Here is a 17936-nt window from a genome sequence, read left to right as displayed (position 1 = left end):
CATAAATCCTTCTACCACCTGACTGCAGTGTCATTAACATGCTTCGTCGCAAACTTTTTTCAGTGATGGCTTTTTTCCTCACATACATAGGCCAGCTTTGCACAGGGACCAGGGTATTGTCCATATGTGAATATTGACTTCCATCCCAGATGGAGAGCTTTGCAAATCGTGTCAATTTAAATTTAAATCTTGTTTGCCCAGCTTCTTAGTTTGGAAGGATGGCTTGATCTGGGTAGTAAGAAACATATTCCACTACGTAATGATTGACTTAATCATACTTAAAGAATAAAGTAGCTTTATGTGATTCTCCACCTTAACCTTGTTTCAAATTGTCCTCGGTCTTCATTGTAGATTTATAGTATATGTTATTTGTGACTTTAAATTAAAAAAAGAATAATCTGAGAGTATTTAAAGACACTGATGTGTTTCAAGTTAGACAAATTTGATTATTACACTAAATGTATGATATTTCAGATGCAGATGTTTTGCACCTAAAATGATATACAGTAGGGTTTCTGATCTCAATGGAGATTTGTTTTGCATTTCCAAAGCAAGTAATAAGATGAAGAATTGTAAATGAGGGTTAAAAAATTATCATGTAATGTCTTTAGGCATTTTTACTTTGGATGAAAACATCCCAATATTCTCATTAACTTTATATATAAACAGAGAGGCATTAAAACATTGAGTGATTATTGAACCAAGTATACCAGTACCTCTTGGTAAATAGTGTATTTTTGTCTGCAAACATTTATATGTTTCATTTTCTTTTTAGGAAAAGTATGTGATGATATTTTCAAAATAAATATTTGTTTTTAATAGTGGTCAGAATGCCATTTAAGACCACCTGTTTTCCAAATGTCATACAGTATCTGTAAAAGTTTGAATGTTTATGATGAGTAACACGCTCACTATTTCCCTTTGTCAGCATTGCTTTAAAAATATTTTTTCAAAATATTTTGTAAATGCAATGCCACACAAAAATAAAAAATATAAAAAGAATAAACTTAATGTTAGTAAAATATAGAAAGAAAATTAATGCCAAATAATTTTAGAATAATGCATATACTACTCTGATATACAAAAACCATACATTATAGAAAGAACTATATCCCTCTACAGTATTTTCTAAACACTTTATCCAGCACAGAGTTGACAGCACTATAAACAAAAGTTAATTATCTTATATATACACAAGTTAATGTATTTGTAGACAGTGCAATACATTATTTTCAAAAACTGATTTTAGATGGAATATACCATTTATGGTAAAGTCCACTGGCAGACAGTGCATGTCACAGTGTACATTTATGTGTTACCTTCTAGATGAGATCTCATTGGCTCGATGCAGACCTCCTCTAATTACCCCTACCCATTGAAGTCTCCTTTTCTTACATTGTGTCCTCTTTCACAACTAACTCCATGTGGGATTTTGCTCCCTCCATTCATCTTCACTACTGTGTTGCCAACTGTCAGTCCTGTAATGCAAATCAAAATCCTCCGGTGAAAGTGAAGGGGGAGGAGAAGAGATAGGGAGATGCAATCTGTCTATATATCTGGAGTTTACAAAAGGCCCATAGCTGTTTCAGGGAAATTAAATTTTTTTCTGTAAAACAATTTGCTTTAAATGCATTCCGTATGAGATTGTGAAATGTGACAACAGCCAATACAACTATAAACAGCAGCCAAAACACTTACTGTAGTTTTCTATCTATGAGATCCCACTAACAAAAGTAACTGAAATTAGAAGCTGTAACCTTAAACACTCCTTCCATGGATTTTCATTGATCCAGACATTTTTGCTCTAGCCTTCTTAAAACTAAATCTGCAGCTGTCGCTTAACAACAAAATAGACCCAGGACTTATTGCTACATTTTGGCTAATTTTGTTATTGATAGATCTCGGCCTTTTGTGGCTTTTGTTGGAAGCAGAATAATCATAAATCATTATAATATATAAAGGGACTATACTGTATCCATCAACAATTTAACATGAACTTAAAAGTCGGCCTGTCCTAGGCAGTTATAGACACAATACAACACTTACTTTCAATCCTTGCTTCTTGTAAAATTCAGAATTAAGTAAAAACCTTAAATCGAAATAAATTAAATTGATTATTAAGCACGAAACACCATCACAAGAAAAATACACAGCAAGCACAAAAAAGACTACAGTTTTTAAATATCTAAAATTAATAACTACTTTTAAAACTAACCTCCTGCAGTCATTACAATTGTGCCATTTTGCTTTCATTTGTCCCTCATTTGTTGATATTGTTGCCTGTTTGAATGAGCTGGTAGCCATGCACTTCCTGTGGCTACGATACTATTCCTACTGTATGACTCTAGTGAAAATAAGCTTTTCTGCTTTTTTTACATTTGTTAAAACCTCAATAAAAAGTCTGTTTTTGTAAAATAAAGTTTGTTGATATCACACCTGTGTGTAAAAAATTTGGCCTGGACACCCAAGTATATAAGAGCTACTGTCCTATAGCCAGGTTACTTTCTCGTAAACAAAATTCTGGAATGGGCTGTGGCAGCTCAATTGCAGCCTTATCTTGCTTTTAATAAGCTCTTTGAACCTTTCCATTTGGAGTTTAGACAGAGATGAATAGAAACAGCCCTGGTTAAGGCAGTAAATTATTTGCCAATTGCTTCCCTGGTGCACTTAATAATGTTCTCCTTATTGATGTTAAACTCAGCTTTTGATACTACGTATAGATAATGATATTCTACTGCAGTACATGGAAAAATATAAGGGGTTCACTGGTATGTGATGTCCCCTTACTTACTGAGATATCTTCTAAGGCACTGGTTCTCAAACTTTTTGTACCAAGTTACACCCCTGATCAAACCAAAGCATCCAAGTACCACCTACCGGTCATCTTCTCATATAGGAACCCCCGAAAATCTCGATGACCAACATGAGTGCGCACGCACCCACACATAATAAAAATAGAACTTACCACTTACCATTTCAGCGAGAGGGGTGAACCTGTTTAGTCGAGCAAAGCCTTGCAATGTCAGGGACGAGGGCAGTGAGCTTCAAATGCAGATCTGACTCAGTATCCATTTTGTTGTGGTACTTTGTCTTGATTGCAGTGAGAGCAGAGAAGCCTTTCTCACAAAGGTAGGTAGTAGCAAATGGCATCAAAAACTGCACAGCCTTTAATGAGAGCACTGGGGATTCACTCTTTGGATCCAGAAATCCAACAGTGACTGTCATTTCAATTCTGACATCAGCGTCGCATCAGATGATAACTCGAGCAACTTCTCTTGTTCAGCACAGGTCAGATCCTTGGGTATTCCTATGACATCAACAGTAAAGGGGCTCCTGATCCACTCTGGTGTGGCCTCAACTGAAAAAATACTCTTTCTTCCAATGACAAGAGGTGCACTGCAATCACATCACAAACAGCAGCATCAAGTGCCACACCATATGTGTGCAGATAGTTCTCCAAAGTTGGGAAAACAGAGACATCACTTGCCTTGATTTTATTAACAAAAAGCTGCAGCTTTTTCTTCATAGCAGTGATTTTGTCAGACACATCAAAATTTGTTAAAGAGAGCTCCTGCAGTCCCGTATTCAGCTCATTCAAACTTGAGAATACTATATATCAGCCAGGTAAGCTAATTTTACCAGCCACATTACAAAGCCATACATACATCATCTGCCATATAAATAATTCTACGAGTTACTGTGTCATTCAAAAGGGGCAGAAGGTCGAGCTGTTTAGCAGCTTTTTCTCCACACATAATACGCGTCAGGTCTTTTGGCAATGGTAAACAAAGTTCTTCACTAATAGTGTGGAGCTTACCTGCTTTAGCAATCCACAAGCTTGCATTTTTCAGAAGTCTGTCTCAGAAGTTAAAAGAAGTTTTTATTTCATGCGCATGGGAGCAAAACACGGAGATGCTTGGTGTATTTTTCTCAGATTAACCTAGAACAGTCCTTATTTTTCTGTTATCTATCACACTTTCCTATGCTCCCAAAGATTGGCATTGTTCCAAAATCACACACATTCTCCTACCTCCCTATTTGCAAAATATAACTACTTTTAATACAGTTGGTCACTTAGATTCATACCACGCTTTCCTATACAATGGTATAGAGTTACATAGTACCTCTTGTGTCCACTCAAGTATTAGCGTGCGCTGTATTGTCGTAGCTACAGTAAGTACGTAGGCTTGCGTATTTGACATAAACTAATTTTATTAAAATAGAAAATATGGAAACCCAACCCGTCCCACATTTTTGGTGCACACAAAAAATTTCCAGAATCATCTGGCGTACCGCTTGGGGGCGCTCCATGTACCACGGTCTGAGAACCACGGTTCTAAGGTATTAAATAGTCATCAGTATGTGAATAAATTGTGTGGCTTGTGTCCTGCATCAGCACTTAATTCCCATTCTATGAAAATGGCACTGACTTCCTGAGAAATTTAGAGTAAATTTTATCATTCTCCTGCTCACATATCAGGTACTGAGCTGTCTACCTCCAAGCTATCATGAGGACTTACTGTATAGCACCAGTACAGCCCAATTCTTGATTTGAGATCCTTTTAATTCAGGCCTACGTACTCTGTCGAAGACCAGGATCCTACAGTAACATAGACAAAGAACCTGCTCTGGGGAAAAACTACATATGTGGAGCTCATTGCTAGAGGCCTTCATGACTCTCAACATTTTTAATTTTTCTAAAAACTTTTACTAAAGCTGTTAATAGATCATTTGCTCCCCATATAAATCTAATGTATAATCTGATTTTACTGTTGATTATACTCAGACAATTTGTTCTGCTTTTCTTTTTTTCTCTCTTTTAATTCTGTAATGTGTATTGTGTGTCTAAAATTTTACACCACTTCAATTTTCTGTAAAATACTCAGAAATAAGGAGAGTCATGAATGAGAGGAGGTCATTCAGCACCTCTAGCCTCCAGCCTGGTAGTCAGTAGTTAATTGATCCAAGGATCTCTTTTTGAAAGAAGTCTTGGTATCGGCTTTAACCACATGGCTGGGCAGCTTTATTCCCACAAACCTTTGGCTAAAGAGGTATAAATATAATATGACATATTTATTTATGCTATATTGTAATAACAAAACAAAATAGTGCATTTTATAGTACTGAAAAATAAAAACACTTTTTTAATTGAATATTATAAATAGAAGCCTTGACCCCACATGCATTCAGAAACTCCTCCTTAGATTCAAATTACAGACATGACTGTCTGTCTTGACAATGCATACGGCTGATGAAACAAATCATTCTCATTTGGAAATGTACAGCATTATTCATTCAGTAAAATCATCACATTCTATGACAGGGAAATACGGGTAAAAACCGAATGTCACAATTGAGTTCTGGGAATGTGAATAGCAACAAAATGTATGTCTGAATGTATGTGTATGATTTATTTATTTTCTGTTATCTCACTTCAGTAATAAGAGCCCTCCCAACACTTGTGTTACCATGTTAGTTGCCAAGTTACCATAGCAACCCTACTTGAAGGTGAGAAAAGCCCTGCATAGGAACCTCCATTATTATTAGATTACAGTCTTGTTCTCTTTGAGTGGAGATTATTTATTGTTTAATAAATTATGAATCTCCATAGATAGAAACAATTCTGCTTAAGAAAAGCAGGTCTGTAGGCAATGCTAGAGTTGAGTCTTCTGTTTTTAGTCTTTAGTTTTTACTTGAATTTGTTCTAACCATGAAATAGAGGGATTTAGGTTTTTTCAAGTAATGTGATTTTCTTTTGTTGTTTGTTGTTTCTATTTTCAGCTTCTAAAAAAGAAGGGAACAACTTCATTTCTTCAAACCCTTGAACGCTGTGGTCCAGTTACTGTGGCTGTACAACTCAGGGTAAGTTTAAGCCTCACAATTTCACATGGATTGACAATTCCCAGGAGCAAACAGCGTCTTTTAGTGCTCCAGTTCTCACTGCATTCAGCTGTGCAAGTGTGACCTCTCTTTCACAAAATGAACAGGAGTCTAACAAAGCAGCAGCAAAGAACTGTTTTCAGTGCTGTGCAGCTAGTGATATATGCTCTAATTGACCTTTACACTAACACTCTGAACATTGACCTTAGCAGATCACACCAAAGTATATGGAAGTGCTGATATCAGGTGATATGCAGTATAACGATATATCTGACGCTAGATGGTACAAATACTCTTCCCTTGTTTTTAACCTTTTCTTATGTTCTTATGTCTAGACAGTGGAGGGTCCTTGGGGAGAGGCTAGTGTTTTGGGGGCTGATCTTCTCTGGTGTCATTGGTATCGCAGGAACAGGCTTGAGTGTTGATGATGTTCCTGAGGGCTGTATCGATACATTTACTGTACCATAGCAGTGCCATTGAAACCACACTGGAGCATGTGTTTTTGTGGAAATCCTAATCCTTGAGGTTGTAGTTGCCTCAGGATTGCTGTCAGCAACTTTGATATTGACACTGGTGTCCTTGGTGTCAGGGTAATGCTGAAACTCGAGTTAAGTTCCTTGAGCATCTGAGAGTTGCACTCGAAGCAATGGCATAGAGACTATTGAGTACCCTCTACTGTACGTCGATTGCAATGTTGAAACATGAGTTAAGTCTCAACTCCTAAGATTTGTTTTGAAATAAATGACAAAGGAAATGCCAATGAGACATGTATTGTCTAGGAGTCAGTGCAAAACTAGTCCTAGAAAACAAGGGCAAAGCCCATGCCAAAGTCCACAGCCTAGCCTCCAAACCTTTACTGTTAAAGCAAGTGGAGTTGGGACTGCACTAGATTGTCGTCTTTCAATGCTCTTAGCAGTAAGGTTGCTTGGTAAGGTCTAATCAGAAGATTCTTTGCTTTTCAGTCATATTATGTATTTATGTATTTCTATTTATAAAAAAGATGGAAAAAATAGAATATAGTAAATAAGGCAAACTGTCTAGCCCAGGAAAAGGGAAAAACATTAATCTTTAATTAGTCCAAGGGTATATCTGTGGCAATATTCGTGCACAAAATAAGGAAAAGTACAAATGTAACTTTTAAGATGAAGTAGTCTCTTCCACACCAAGACAAAAATGGTACACAGAGCAGAACTCCTGGGATGATATGGCTGTGTGCCCATTGGACTAATCTGTGATAAGGTCTCGGCCTGATGTCAAGTATGACCTATCTTTCACACGATGAACAGGAATGAGCAGCAGTGAAAAGGCATTTTTACATTGATGATGACTGTTATCAATATTAATCCATAATCCATATTAATGAATAATCATAATACATATGTATGGGGAACAGTATATTCCAACCAACCTGGTCAATTGTACTCCCCTTCTAGGCCTTTGTACGTTGATCTTAGTGATTTAGGGATTACACATAATTTACAGAATTCACACTGGTAATCCAACCCACATCACAATGATATTTTTCACTGTATATTTCTTACCCTTTCTTTTAAAACGTTTTACAATGACAGGCATCATAAAATAAGATAAAAAGATAAAACGCAATATTCTTCATGAAGGCTGAAGGCGAAGTTGTGGCTGTCCTAAGAAACAGAGTATATATAGTAGTTTTAATTCTAAGTTATATAAGCTGTGCTGATGTTTGATTATGGCAAATTTGATTGGTCACTGCCCTTATACAAAGGCCTCAGTGCTCCTGTATAACAAAGAACAATTACACATTTGTTAACCTTACATATACAGTATGATTTGTTTTTTTTTTTTTAACTCTGGACCCAGAGTGCCTTGTATTTTCATTCTAACTGAGCACTCAGTTGTACCTGGTCTCTGTTTACATCACAAGTAATTTGGAGTTCACTTGGAACCAAAACCAGCAGATACAGCAGTACTTACAGTAAGTATAAATATGGAGTAATAGTGTTTTTTCTATAGCCTTGGATAAATTAGAAATATACACCTAAGATCTGCACTGCATTCACCATCACATTAGAAGCACATGTGCCTTCTCAATGAGTATAACCAGAACTGCCTCGAGGAGAAAGGTATACATTATTGTCAATCATTCTAACAGTTTATTTTATTTACATGGCCCCTTTAAGTATAAAATATTGTTTCAGTTCAAAGCTAAATATTTTTATCATGAAACCATGGCACTAAAATACTATATGACTTCATTCAAAACAAACTGACAACAACAGACCACATCAATAGGCCTGTTTTTCTTTCAAATGTGGCTGTAAGGAAAGTTTATGGAAATGTTTTTTTTCCCACTACCCCTTACTGTAGCAATTGAGATTTCCAGTCACAAAATTATACAAAACAAATAATAAATATGAAGCAGAAAACAAGTTAATTAATCAGGAGAAAAATCATATTTTGCCTTAAAAGCAAGAGTTTAATAAAACTCAAAAGATCATAAAATACACAAAACTGGATAAGTACACCAAAGAAAAAATATGTTATTTGATGTAACAGCAGAAGTATTTTTCTTGACAAACAGGAAGTACCATTTACATGTTTTGATTCCATTTCTTTTTCATTGGAAATATACAAGTTTTGGCTACAGCTCTATTAAACATCTGTTTGGTACTACTATCATGAGCTGACCACATCACTAACATGAATATACTACAACTGAAATTAGTCATGACTGACTCCATAGTAATGTCACTCCCATTGATGTGACTCAGACATACTTCTATTGCAAATGTGGATAGAAGTGAGATATTACGTGATAATCCTTCTCCTCGGACAGAATTTCTTAGTAAGGAATCAAATAAAGTAATGTATTTAATTCATAAAACAAATCAGTATTATAGTTATTGTAATACATCACTATTAAATACGATAAAAATCAAATTTTGTTCTCGTTCACTTGTTTTGGCACCAACACCATCAAGTAGCTTTCTTTGTCTGTAAGCACAGTGTATGGGTGGGCAGGTATGTCAAGAGCTTCTTCTTAAAATAACTCAAGCTTTATAGTAGTGTTTGTTAGGTGACATCATCTTTATTTCTCTGCCAAATTCACATCAAGTAGTGCAAGACACTTTTGGAGCTTCATCCATCACTTTAAACACAATTAAACTTAGAAGACATTTTCCCACCTTTGTAATGTATTACTATCTTCATTTTAGACCTAACCTCCATTATTTTATTTACATATGATTGGATTGCTCATTTAAATTGTAGTTCTGATTTTCATTACAGTTCCCAAATTGAAATGAGTAAGCTTGGAATATTAACAAACCTCAGCTGATCCAATCAGTTTAAAGTAACTGAGTCACTTAACAGGAAGTCCAAAATCATATTTTTACAGGTCAGATTTCAAAGCATTCAGAAGGGGTGTTTAAAATGTTTACTTGTCTTGGGAAAAAAAGTAGGCAATTAACAGAATTTCAATAATAAAGTTAAACATTTTGAAAATGCATGACACTTTGTTTCAGAGCTTTGAAGACCAAATAATCCTGGTGTTTTTTTTTTCCTAGAACTCAATCGCTGATATCATTAGCAAGCTGCAAAACTGCACTCCACATTTCATACAGTGCATCAAACCTAACAACACCAAACAACCGGATGCATTTGACAACTCCCATGTGTCCGCTCAACTGCAATACATTGGTGTACTGGATATGGTGAAGATGATACGCTATGGCTATACTGTGATACTTCCCTTTTCTAGTTTCCTTGAAAGGTAAGATTTTGAAGGATATTTTCTTTCTTTCTTTCTTTCTTTCTCAAAGAACAAACTGTTAGAGAAAGTTACAATTTACTCTTCTAAAGAGGGCTTGTTTAAAAGAACATGAAAGACCTAGAGCTTGCTCTGCACCTGATTGAGGCATTTTGCTTTGATTTTAAAGTAATGCTGCAGGATCATTTTGAATGTTCATTCACTAGTATCTGCTTTCACGATTTAATCTGAATGATAGGGATTATAAGACTTGCACACAATTTCTCTGTCATGTCACCCTAACCTAAAATTCTGAAGCACAATGTAGACCTAGTATTAAGTACCTCTGAATGTAATTTCTCTTTTTTGTGGTTCTCTGGAGGAGGGGGGGATAGGGTTAGTGTGCTGAACTTCAAAGGTTTTGAGCAAAATGGCTTTAAAGTACTCCAGCACCAGCTTCTCTTAAATGCAGCAAATGATACTGCATGTCACAGTGACTTACTTGGATGAATAAAAAGCTACATTTGTAAATAGTCCATGATAAAATGTAATAAAGAGCAATAAAAAAATGTTGATCCTAAATTAATTTTTCATGTTGTATTAAGAATAGATATAGCAGGTCACGTTCTTTAAAATGCTTTGTGAGAATAAATATTAACCTGTGATAACTGTTAGTCTTTTGTAGACTCAGACCAAGATGCCTTTTGCTTTAATTAAAATTTAAAGACATTCTGATTACTGTAAAGAATATTCCTCTGAAAAACAGAATTGTTTGGATATAACTTTATAAATTAATCAGAGTGATTAATCAAAAGCAAATTGGGGAAGTTCTTTCTATTAAAAGTCATGCTCTTTACGCCTAATTTGATGCACAGAATGTAAAGCTCAAGTTTTTCCAGAGTATTTGTGATTAATCTTTTAGTAAATTCAATATGACATTATAAACCAGAGCCACAATATAGTTCCATATAAACTCTTTTTACCACAGTATAAAATGTTAATTTTCTTTCCAAATGAAGAAAAGTATGACTCACCCAAAAATAATAAAGAGATTTTATTAAATAAAATAGCTCAATGAAGTAACAAGTAAAGTGCATAATTCATTTTTGGTATACAAAATGTAATCTGTCTTCATTTGTCTAAAGCTCTGTGGGTAAAAAAAAAGTATTGTTTCACCTTTTAAATTCAGCATAGTGTGAATTTAAAAAAATGGCTCCACAAGTAGATTTTACATTAGAAAACGAAAAAGTTACCTTTTTAAAAAGCAATCCATTAAATATATATACATGGTAAAATAAGCCAAATATAAATATTACATTAAAATACATGACTGATTGGTTTTCTTATGGTATGCACAAAGTCAGGAGTTGGTTGTTGTACGGTAGCAATCTGAAATTAAATAATATAGGATTTAATCATTACTGTATTGTCAGCATAAAAGGGACTTAGATGTGAAAGTAAAACAAACAACCAGGCAATAATTCTGTCATCTGACTTTTGAAGAGAATGGTACCATATTCTACAAAGCTGCATGAGACCCATGCTGAAAGATGAAGGAAAATGTCTGAACTAGTTTGGTATTTACAGGTAGGACTATAGGTCAGCGATTAATCATTGTGAAAATATTCCAAAAACGTCAGTTGGGGCTGGAAAACTAGTAATTCATCTTGTTTCTTTGTTGTTTGTTCCAAACACCCACTATACTAGAAAGAGTCTTTGGAACAAATTACCCAGATAAGCTACTAAAATCCATTTTTCGGATCTTTTAATAAATGGCTGTGGGTGGATATGATTCTGGGGGCAGTTGTATTAGTAGCCTTAAAACAAGAAACTTATGTCAAATTACTTCACATTTCTGTCATTACCACCTGTTTTTCTTTGGATCTTAAATTCTGTTTACTTCTATACAGCAGACATCACAATATAAAGTACTGTATACATACAAATCAACTTTTCAGTGGGAAATCAATTTTTATTATAATACTTTTGTTAGTTACAAAGGTGTGAAGATTAGGAGAAAAGCCTTGCGTTTTTGCCTCACTTTGTGAAAACTTCTTATTATTTTAAATATTGGTTTGGGCTAAAAATTCAAATTCAGGCTTTGAATGTGGAGTAAGGCAAGCAAAATCCTAAAATGAATTACGAAGGACTTCTGTTCACCCTTTCACTGGTGAAGTGACATCTAGATTTGCATCTTCAGTTGGAGATAATGAAAGGGAAAGAGGGTGCCTTAAATTAAATAGCTGAAGAAACTGAACACATGTGTATATACTAGTTATCCTAGCTTTAAATAGCTTTAAACACGTTAAATTTCCTTTGTGTTTTGTATCTTTATGGTTCCCAGCCATGTTTTTTTTTTCACTAGCTCTGGGACAAAGGAAAGCCCTTTTTATCAGGTCTACAAACTCTTTTTTATTTCAGCTGAGTAATAAATGGAATTTGACTACATCTGGGTGACCCCTAAATTTAGGAACTTCCTTTTATTTTGCAGCCAACCCACGACACCTAGCAATTCTAAACGATTCTAGGACCCTTCTTCCCCTGCCTCAGGTTCTTTTATCTTCCAGAACCAATACACCCATTGACCAGAAAAGACTGCATTGCTTAAGTGGCCTTTTTATTTTCTAGTTATTGCAACACCCTGTCTATCCAACATCCTGGACCCATGACATAAAACTCTCTCCGAGGGGCGCACAATCCAGACAAGCACAAGTACTCCATGGACCCCAGTTACTAGAACACATGTCCCAAAATAATGCAATCCCACAATTCTGTCCTCTGAGTAGCTCCTTTGGTGATTCCTGGACATCTTCCTCAGTCCTGAGTGTCCTGAACAATGTGTTCCTGGTGTTCCCCCTTCTACTTTGTATGTTTCTGAGTCCAGTCCCTGGTGTTCAAGTCAAATCCTCTACTGTTTCCAACCACTGCAATCTCTTTTGCAATCCTCCCTAATCCAAGGTTTTGAGTTGTCTGACTGGAGCTTTTTCATTTTGTTCAAAGCCCCTTTAACCAGATTTCAAATTTCTTCTCGGCTGGCAAATCCCACTCAGTGGGGGTTTGCCAGTGGCTCAGTCAGGGGCAGGTGTGTCTAGTTGGTGGCAGGAGGAAAGTTGATGAAACAATATAGGTTGTTTGAGAGCTGTCAGATCTCAGATTTCAAGGTGTCGTGGTGCCCTATCATTCTTTTGTTTCATTTCCTGTCCCCCTTTGCCCAAGATCTGGTCCATTACCACCAGACACCTCCATATTACATTTATTAAGAAACTGAGCAAACAGTGTGTTCCTCCATCCTTGTTAATTGCCTCTTGTCCCACTGTCTGCTTTTGACGTCTTTGATTTTGGAGAGGAAACAGACATAAAAAGACATAAAAACACAAATACTGACACAATCACTGGCCATCACATGCTAACTCAATCACAGCCCATAATCCTTTTCCCTTCTTCCTGTTGGCACACTGTGACACACGCAGTACAAGTTTTTCAGATCCCTGCTCACTGACTAATAAAGACAATCCATCAACGCTTCAGGGCTTTGAATTTTCAGGATAACAGATGCACATCCTGCTCTAGATATTTTGATGTCTCATGCCTGCTTTATACTATGATATCCACAGATTAATTAAACTATCATTTTCCCTTTACATGTTTGGAGGTATTTTTTCTAATACTAAGCACTGTTTGTGTTGCTGTTTATGGAGGACAAAATGTGTAAATTTTGTTTATAGGATTCCATAGTTAATTTTACAACAGTCAACATCCAACATCAGACCAGACTAAGGAAGGAATTGTAATGTAAATCCCCTTTTTAGAGGTTGTTTTAAATTCATATTGATTTGCATTGCCTTTGTATGTGCTCCCAGGAGGTGACCTATAATTTAGTATGCTATTCATCATTCTGCAGGCATATTGTGAGGACCTAAAACCCCTACATAGTTACATTGGAAGCAGACAGTAACACTCTGAGATTAAAAAAAAACAATATAACATAGCTTAACCTTTCCCACTAGAGGGTGTTTTTTATTTGTGTCAGTTACCTTTCAGACATCAGTTTTAACCAAAAATTTAACCAACCACACTGTACCTCTCACAACAAATAACTAATACTGTTTTTATACTATCTCTGTGACAATGTGGTAAAAAGGCCTAGAGATTTTTATGTATTCTAAAATGTGTATAGGTCCATCAAAAAAGACGTATTTGTTTATAGAAATCATTTCACTGTATACCACATGCTACTGAGATATTTCAAAATCTGAGATCACAGTTTACTCTGCCCGACTGTAACACAAGATTTTGATGTAACTGAATACCTTTGGGACAAATTGCTTGTCTGCATTAGGAACAACCAAAAGTAACATGCTGATCTGGTAGTTGTTTTCTTGTTCAGATTCAATGGGGAAGCATTCTTAAGGTCTATATGCCATTGGTATAATGTATTGGTACCCCATATTTGACCTTATTTCCTCCTCTAAAGTTCAAAATTACTATTTGCAAGACACATAACTTCCACTACTACATAAATGTTTGTTAACAATAGTTATTAAACATTGCAAATGACTAAATAACATTGTTGGCTATGAAGGGTGTCAATATGTACTTTAATGCTCATGTCACCTAGAATTAAAAAACAATATAGAAGCTTTGAATGAAGTGCTTATGCATACCAAGAATTTTCCAAAGTGGCCAATTACAAATGATCATCACATGTCTATAAATCATCTTATGTTCATCTTCATCTTTCAGTAACTAGAAAATGTTTGTTCTACTCTCTTGAGGCAGCAATCTACTCTAAATAACTTTTTTAATCAGTAAAGGGAAATCCAATGATCAGGTTTATTCCATTCACGTTGCTGTCCATACCTGAAGAAGGCTCCACAGCCGAAACATTGTGTCTCTTTTCTTTTCAGCATGGAATGAACATTTACTTGTTCGTTTGCAGCCTACACATACAGACTGAGCTACCTACAGTACTTGAACAAAATCAAATCATTGTTTTTTCTCATTTTAGTTTCTTAAATGGCTTTTACCATACTTGTATAATGAATTAGCTAGTCAGAAATTAATTGTTTAATATTTTGTGAGGTCGCACACAGCACTGGGGCCCTGTGTTCATTTCCAGAACTGGGGTGCTATCTGCACGGAGTGTATATGTTCTCCCTGTGTTCACATTTCCTCCCACAGACCAAAGACCTACTGGTGGGTTAACTGGCTTCTGGGAAAAATCATATTTCCTATACATGGTGGTGTTCACTGAAAACTGTAGCTAATTACAGAACAAAAGAAGGATTCGTGGTATTAGATTTCACAAGAAAAACATGCATACATTTAAAAAGCCCCTAGAAAGTCCTGATTAAGTAATTTGGAATTATATGGAATTTAAAGCAGTTTTTAGCACATTGCCTCAAGGACCTTAATGAAAAGAACCATCTGTCAAATTAAATTCCAATAAATACATAACCCAATTAGTGCTTGATCTATCAGTATGCCTTCAATACGTTACTGTTGGACCTGCAATGGAATACATTTTTTAATAATCGGCTACTCTTTCCAGTCCCCTGCCTGTGCCCATCACCTGCTCAAAAGCGTCCCTCGTCTTGCTGGGCTGATATGGTTTTCACCTTCCACCATTCAGACATTCAGATGTGACACCAGCACGAAGAGGTGTCACATCTGACTGACTTTTAACCTTTTTTTAAGAGATCGTCTTTGGAAGCTTATCGTGTCAGAATTGTTTCATAGGGATATTATATATAAACAAATCAAATCACAGAAATATAATGGCATAGCTGTTCATGAAAATAATGGGTGTGGAGATTTCAATAGGACCATATTCCATCCATCCATTTCTTAACTGCATCATCTAATTGAGACTCCTGGGGCAGCCGGAGCCTATCCTGGCAAGCAACAGGCACAAGGCAGGATACACCCTGGGAAGAATGCCAGTCCATTGCAGGGCACACAAGCACACACACTTACACCAGCCAATTAACCCACCAGTATGTCTTTGGATTGTTTATGGAAACTGGAGAACCCAGAGGAAACCTACGTGAACATGGGAAGAACATACAAACTCCACTCAGACAGCATCCCTATGGGGCAACACAGCAATGCTAACCACTGCGCCACCATGCCACTAGGACCCTATTTTTACCATTATTATTATTTGTTGTAGTACTATTTGTTACTGTTACATAGCATGTTTTAAAAACATTATGAGATGGCAATTTAAAACAAGCGAACTCAGATTAGTGAATCTATTAAGCTCGGACCTCTCCTTAGTTGCTTGGTTATGTTTGTTTACCATGAAACATTTATGAGAACACACAAGAAGGCTAAAAATAAATAGTATACTGTATATCCATCCCTTTTTGCCTTTAAGATACAAGGATTTGGCCAAAACATTGGTCGGAGACAAGACGAAGGTATCACCTGAAGAGAAGTGCCGCCACATTCTCCATTATTGCAAACTTCAAGGGTGGCAGGTAGGTGAAATTTGACATTCTTTCTTACAATGTTTGCCAGAATGAAGACACCTCAAATACATCTAGAGGCATACTTCTGATCATCTTTTAAGAGAACAATAAACTATTACTCTTGTTTGTAAGAGCAGGGGTTTTACCCCAGTGGCCTGGGTAAATTTCACCTCAGGCTTATACAATCTACCTAAATTCCCCCTGATTCAATTAGTGAAGCCATTTTGCACTTGTCCAGGCTCTGCACTTCATGGGTGAATGAAGTGGGTCCTCCCCTATGTCTTAAGTGCATTGAGATCTTTTGGGATGAAATGCACTATACAACCACAATGAATGAATGAAGTCTTTTTAAAATTAACTGGAGCAGTTCAATTCATCCCTCTTAAAATTGAGCTGCTGTCATAACTATGATTGTACAGCTTCCAGAGATGATCACTTTATTAGCCATATACAATTTCTTGCATTAGGAATCTGTCTTTTCGCATACCCCAGCTTGCTCTCCATGAGACACATAGACACACAGACAGGGAGAGAAGCTTGGGGTCAGAGCGCAGGGTCAGCTATTGTACAGCGACCCTGGAGCAGTTGGGGTTAAGGGCCTTGCCCAGGGGCCCAACAGAGTAAGATTCCTCTGCCAGCTGTGGGATTTGAACCGGCAACTTTCCAGCCACAGGCACAGATTCTTAGCCAGAAAGCCACCGCTCCACCCTGATATTTACTATATTATATACTATAATATGTATCACTATACTGTATATATACAGTACAGTACTATATCACTATATCCATATTCACTCAGTCTAACAAGAAATACTTTTCAGGGTTATAGGATTTTAAGAGCATGCAGTTGCTGTGAATAATGAGAATGAATATTAATCAGCTCTTACCATTTTACAACAATGGGAGATGGAAGTGTGTACTGAGACTACAATTCCACTTTAGGAATATAAAAATACAAAGTTAGAAACCAAAGATGGATACTGACAAGAGCTAAGCATCAGAAGTTGCAAATAAAAACCAATGTTCACTTAATTGCACATACAGTGCATACAACTAACTGCTAATCATGAACAGATTTTCTTCTTTTACAGCAAATAGGGTCAAGTTTGTAATTGTAGATGAAGATGCCCCAAAGTAAACGATAGTCTTTATTGCTTAGCATTATCAGTACCAGGTTCTATATACTGCTCTTTTTACAGCAATCTGTGACTGTTTAACATAAACATAAAATCATTGTTTTGGATTGTTGTTTTAAATAAACAATTCTGAATTACTTTAGTATTAAGACATCTTTCATATAAAATATAAGACTACGGTAGTTTTTGCTTTTTCAGTAATAAGGAATATATCATAGTTTTAAAATCAATTAAACAATACATCCCATTTGAGAGGTTTTCTTTTATGAAATATTTCCATGGGGCGATTCAAAACAACCGACAGTTCAAAATTCTGCTTGGAAGAACAAAGTCTATATTTAAAAGTCACTAAAGCCTCTACACTTTATAATTGTTCCTGAATCTGAATGTTAATGGATTTCGCTCTAAATGAAAAACAGTGTGAAAAGCTATATGGTCCTATAAGCAACAATCATCATTCTTGAACTCAGCCAGGAACCCTTATGACATTAACCTTTTACATTTTTGTCATATCTACTTAAGTGCGATAAAATTCTCTGTAAAGTTATTCCAGATTCATAAGAATTACACTACCTGTGTCTTTATGTTCTACCACTTTGAAAATGACAGGGCAGTACAAAAGCTCTGGCTTCTTTCACTTTCTCTTTTTGTGTCCTGTTTGAGGAACAAACCTAATATGTCTGACTTGAATCAACTTGTGTAGCAACAGTACTTAAAATG

At 36.0% G+C, this 17936-nt stretch overlaps 1 protein-coding gene across 1 annotated transcript in view; it reads left to right on the top strand.

The window, feature by feature from the left end:
- Positions 1-17936, top strand: part of myo16 (myosin XVI) — a 138192-nt gene that overhangs the window by 82964 nt on the left and 37292 nt on the right. Inside the window, exons 25-27 of the mRNA XM_088914495.1 lie at positions 5782-5862; positions 9426-9631; positions 15987-16089. Of these exons, the coding sequence (XP_088770621.1) occupies positions 5782-5862; positions 9426-9631; positions 15987-16089 (390 nt within the window). The remainder of the gene's footprint in view (positions 1-5781; positions 5863-9425; positions 9632-15986; positions 16090-17936) is intronic.

Source organism: Atractosteus spatula, chromosome 4, assembly GCF_055471065.1.
Source record: "Atractosteus spatula isolate fAtrSpa1 chromosome 4, fAtrSpa1.hap1, whole genome shotgun sequence".
Taxonomy (NCBI): domain Eukaryota; kingdom Metazoa; phylum Chordata; class Actinopteri; order Semionotiformes; family Lepisosteidae; genus Atractosteus; species Atractosteus spatula.
Note: the sequence above shows the minus strand (reverse complement) of the source record. Positions and strands in the feature narration are given on the sequence as shown.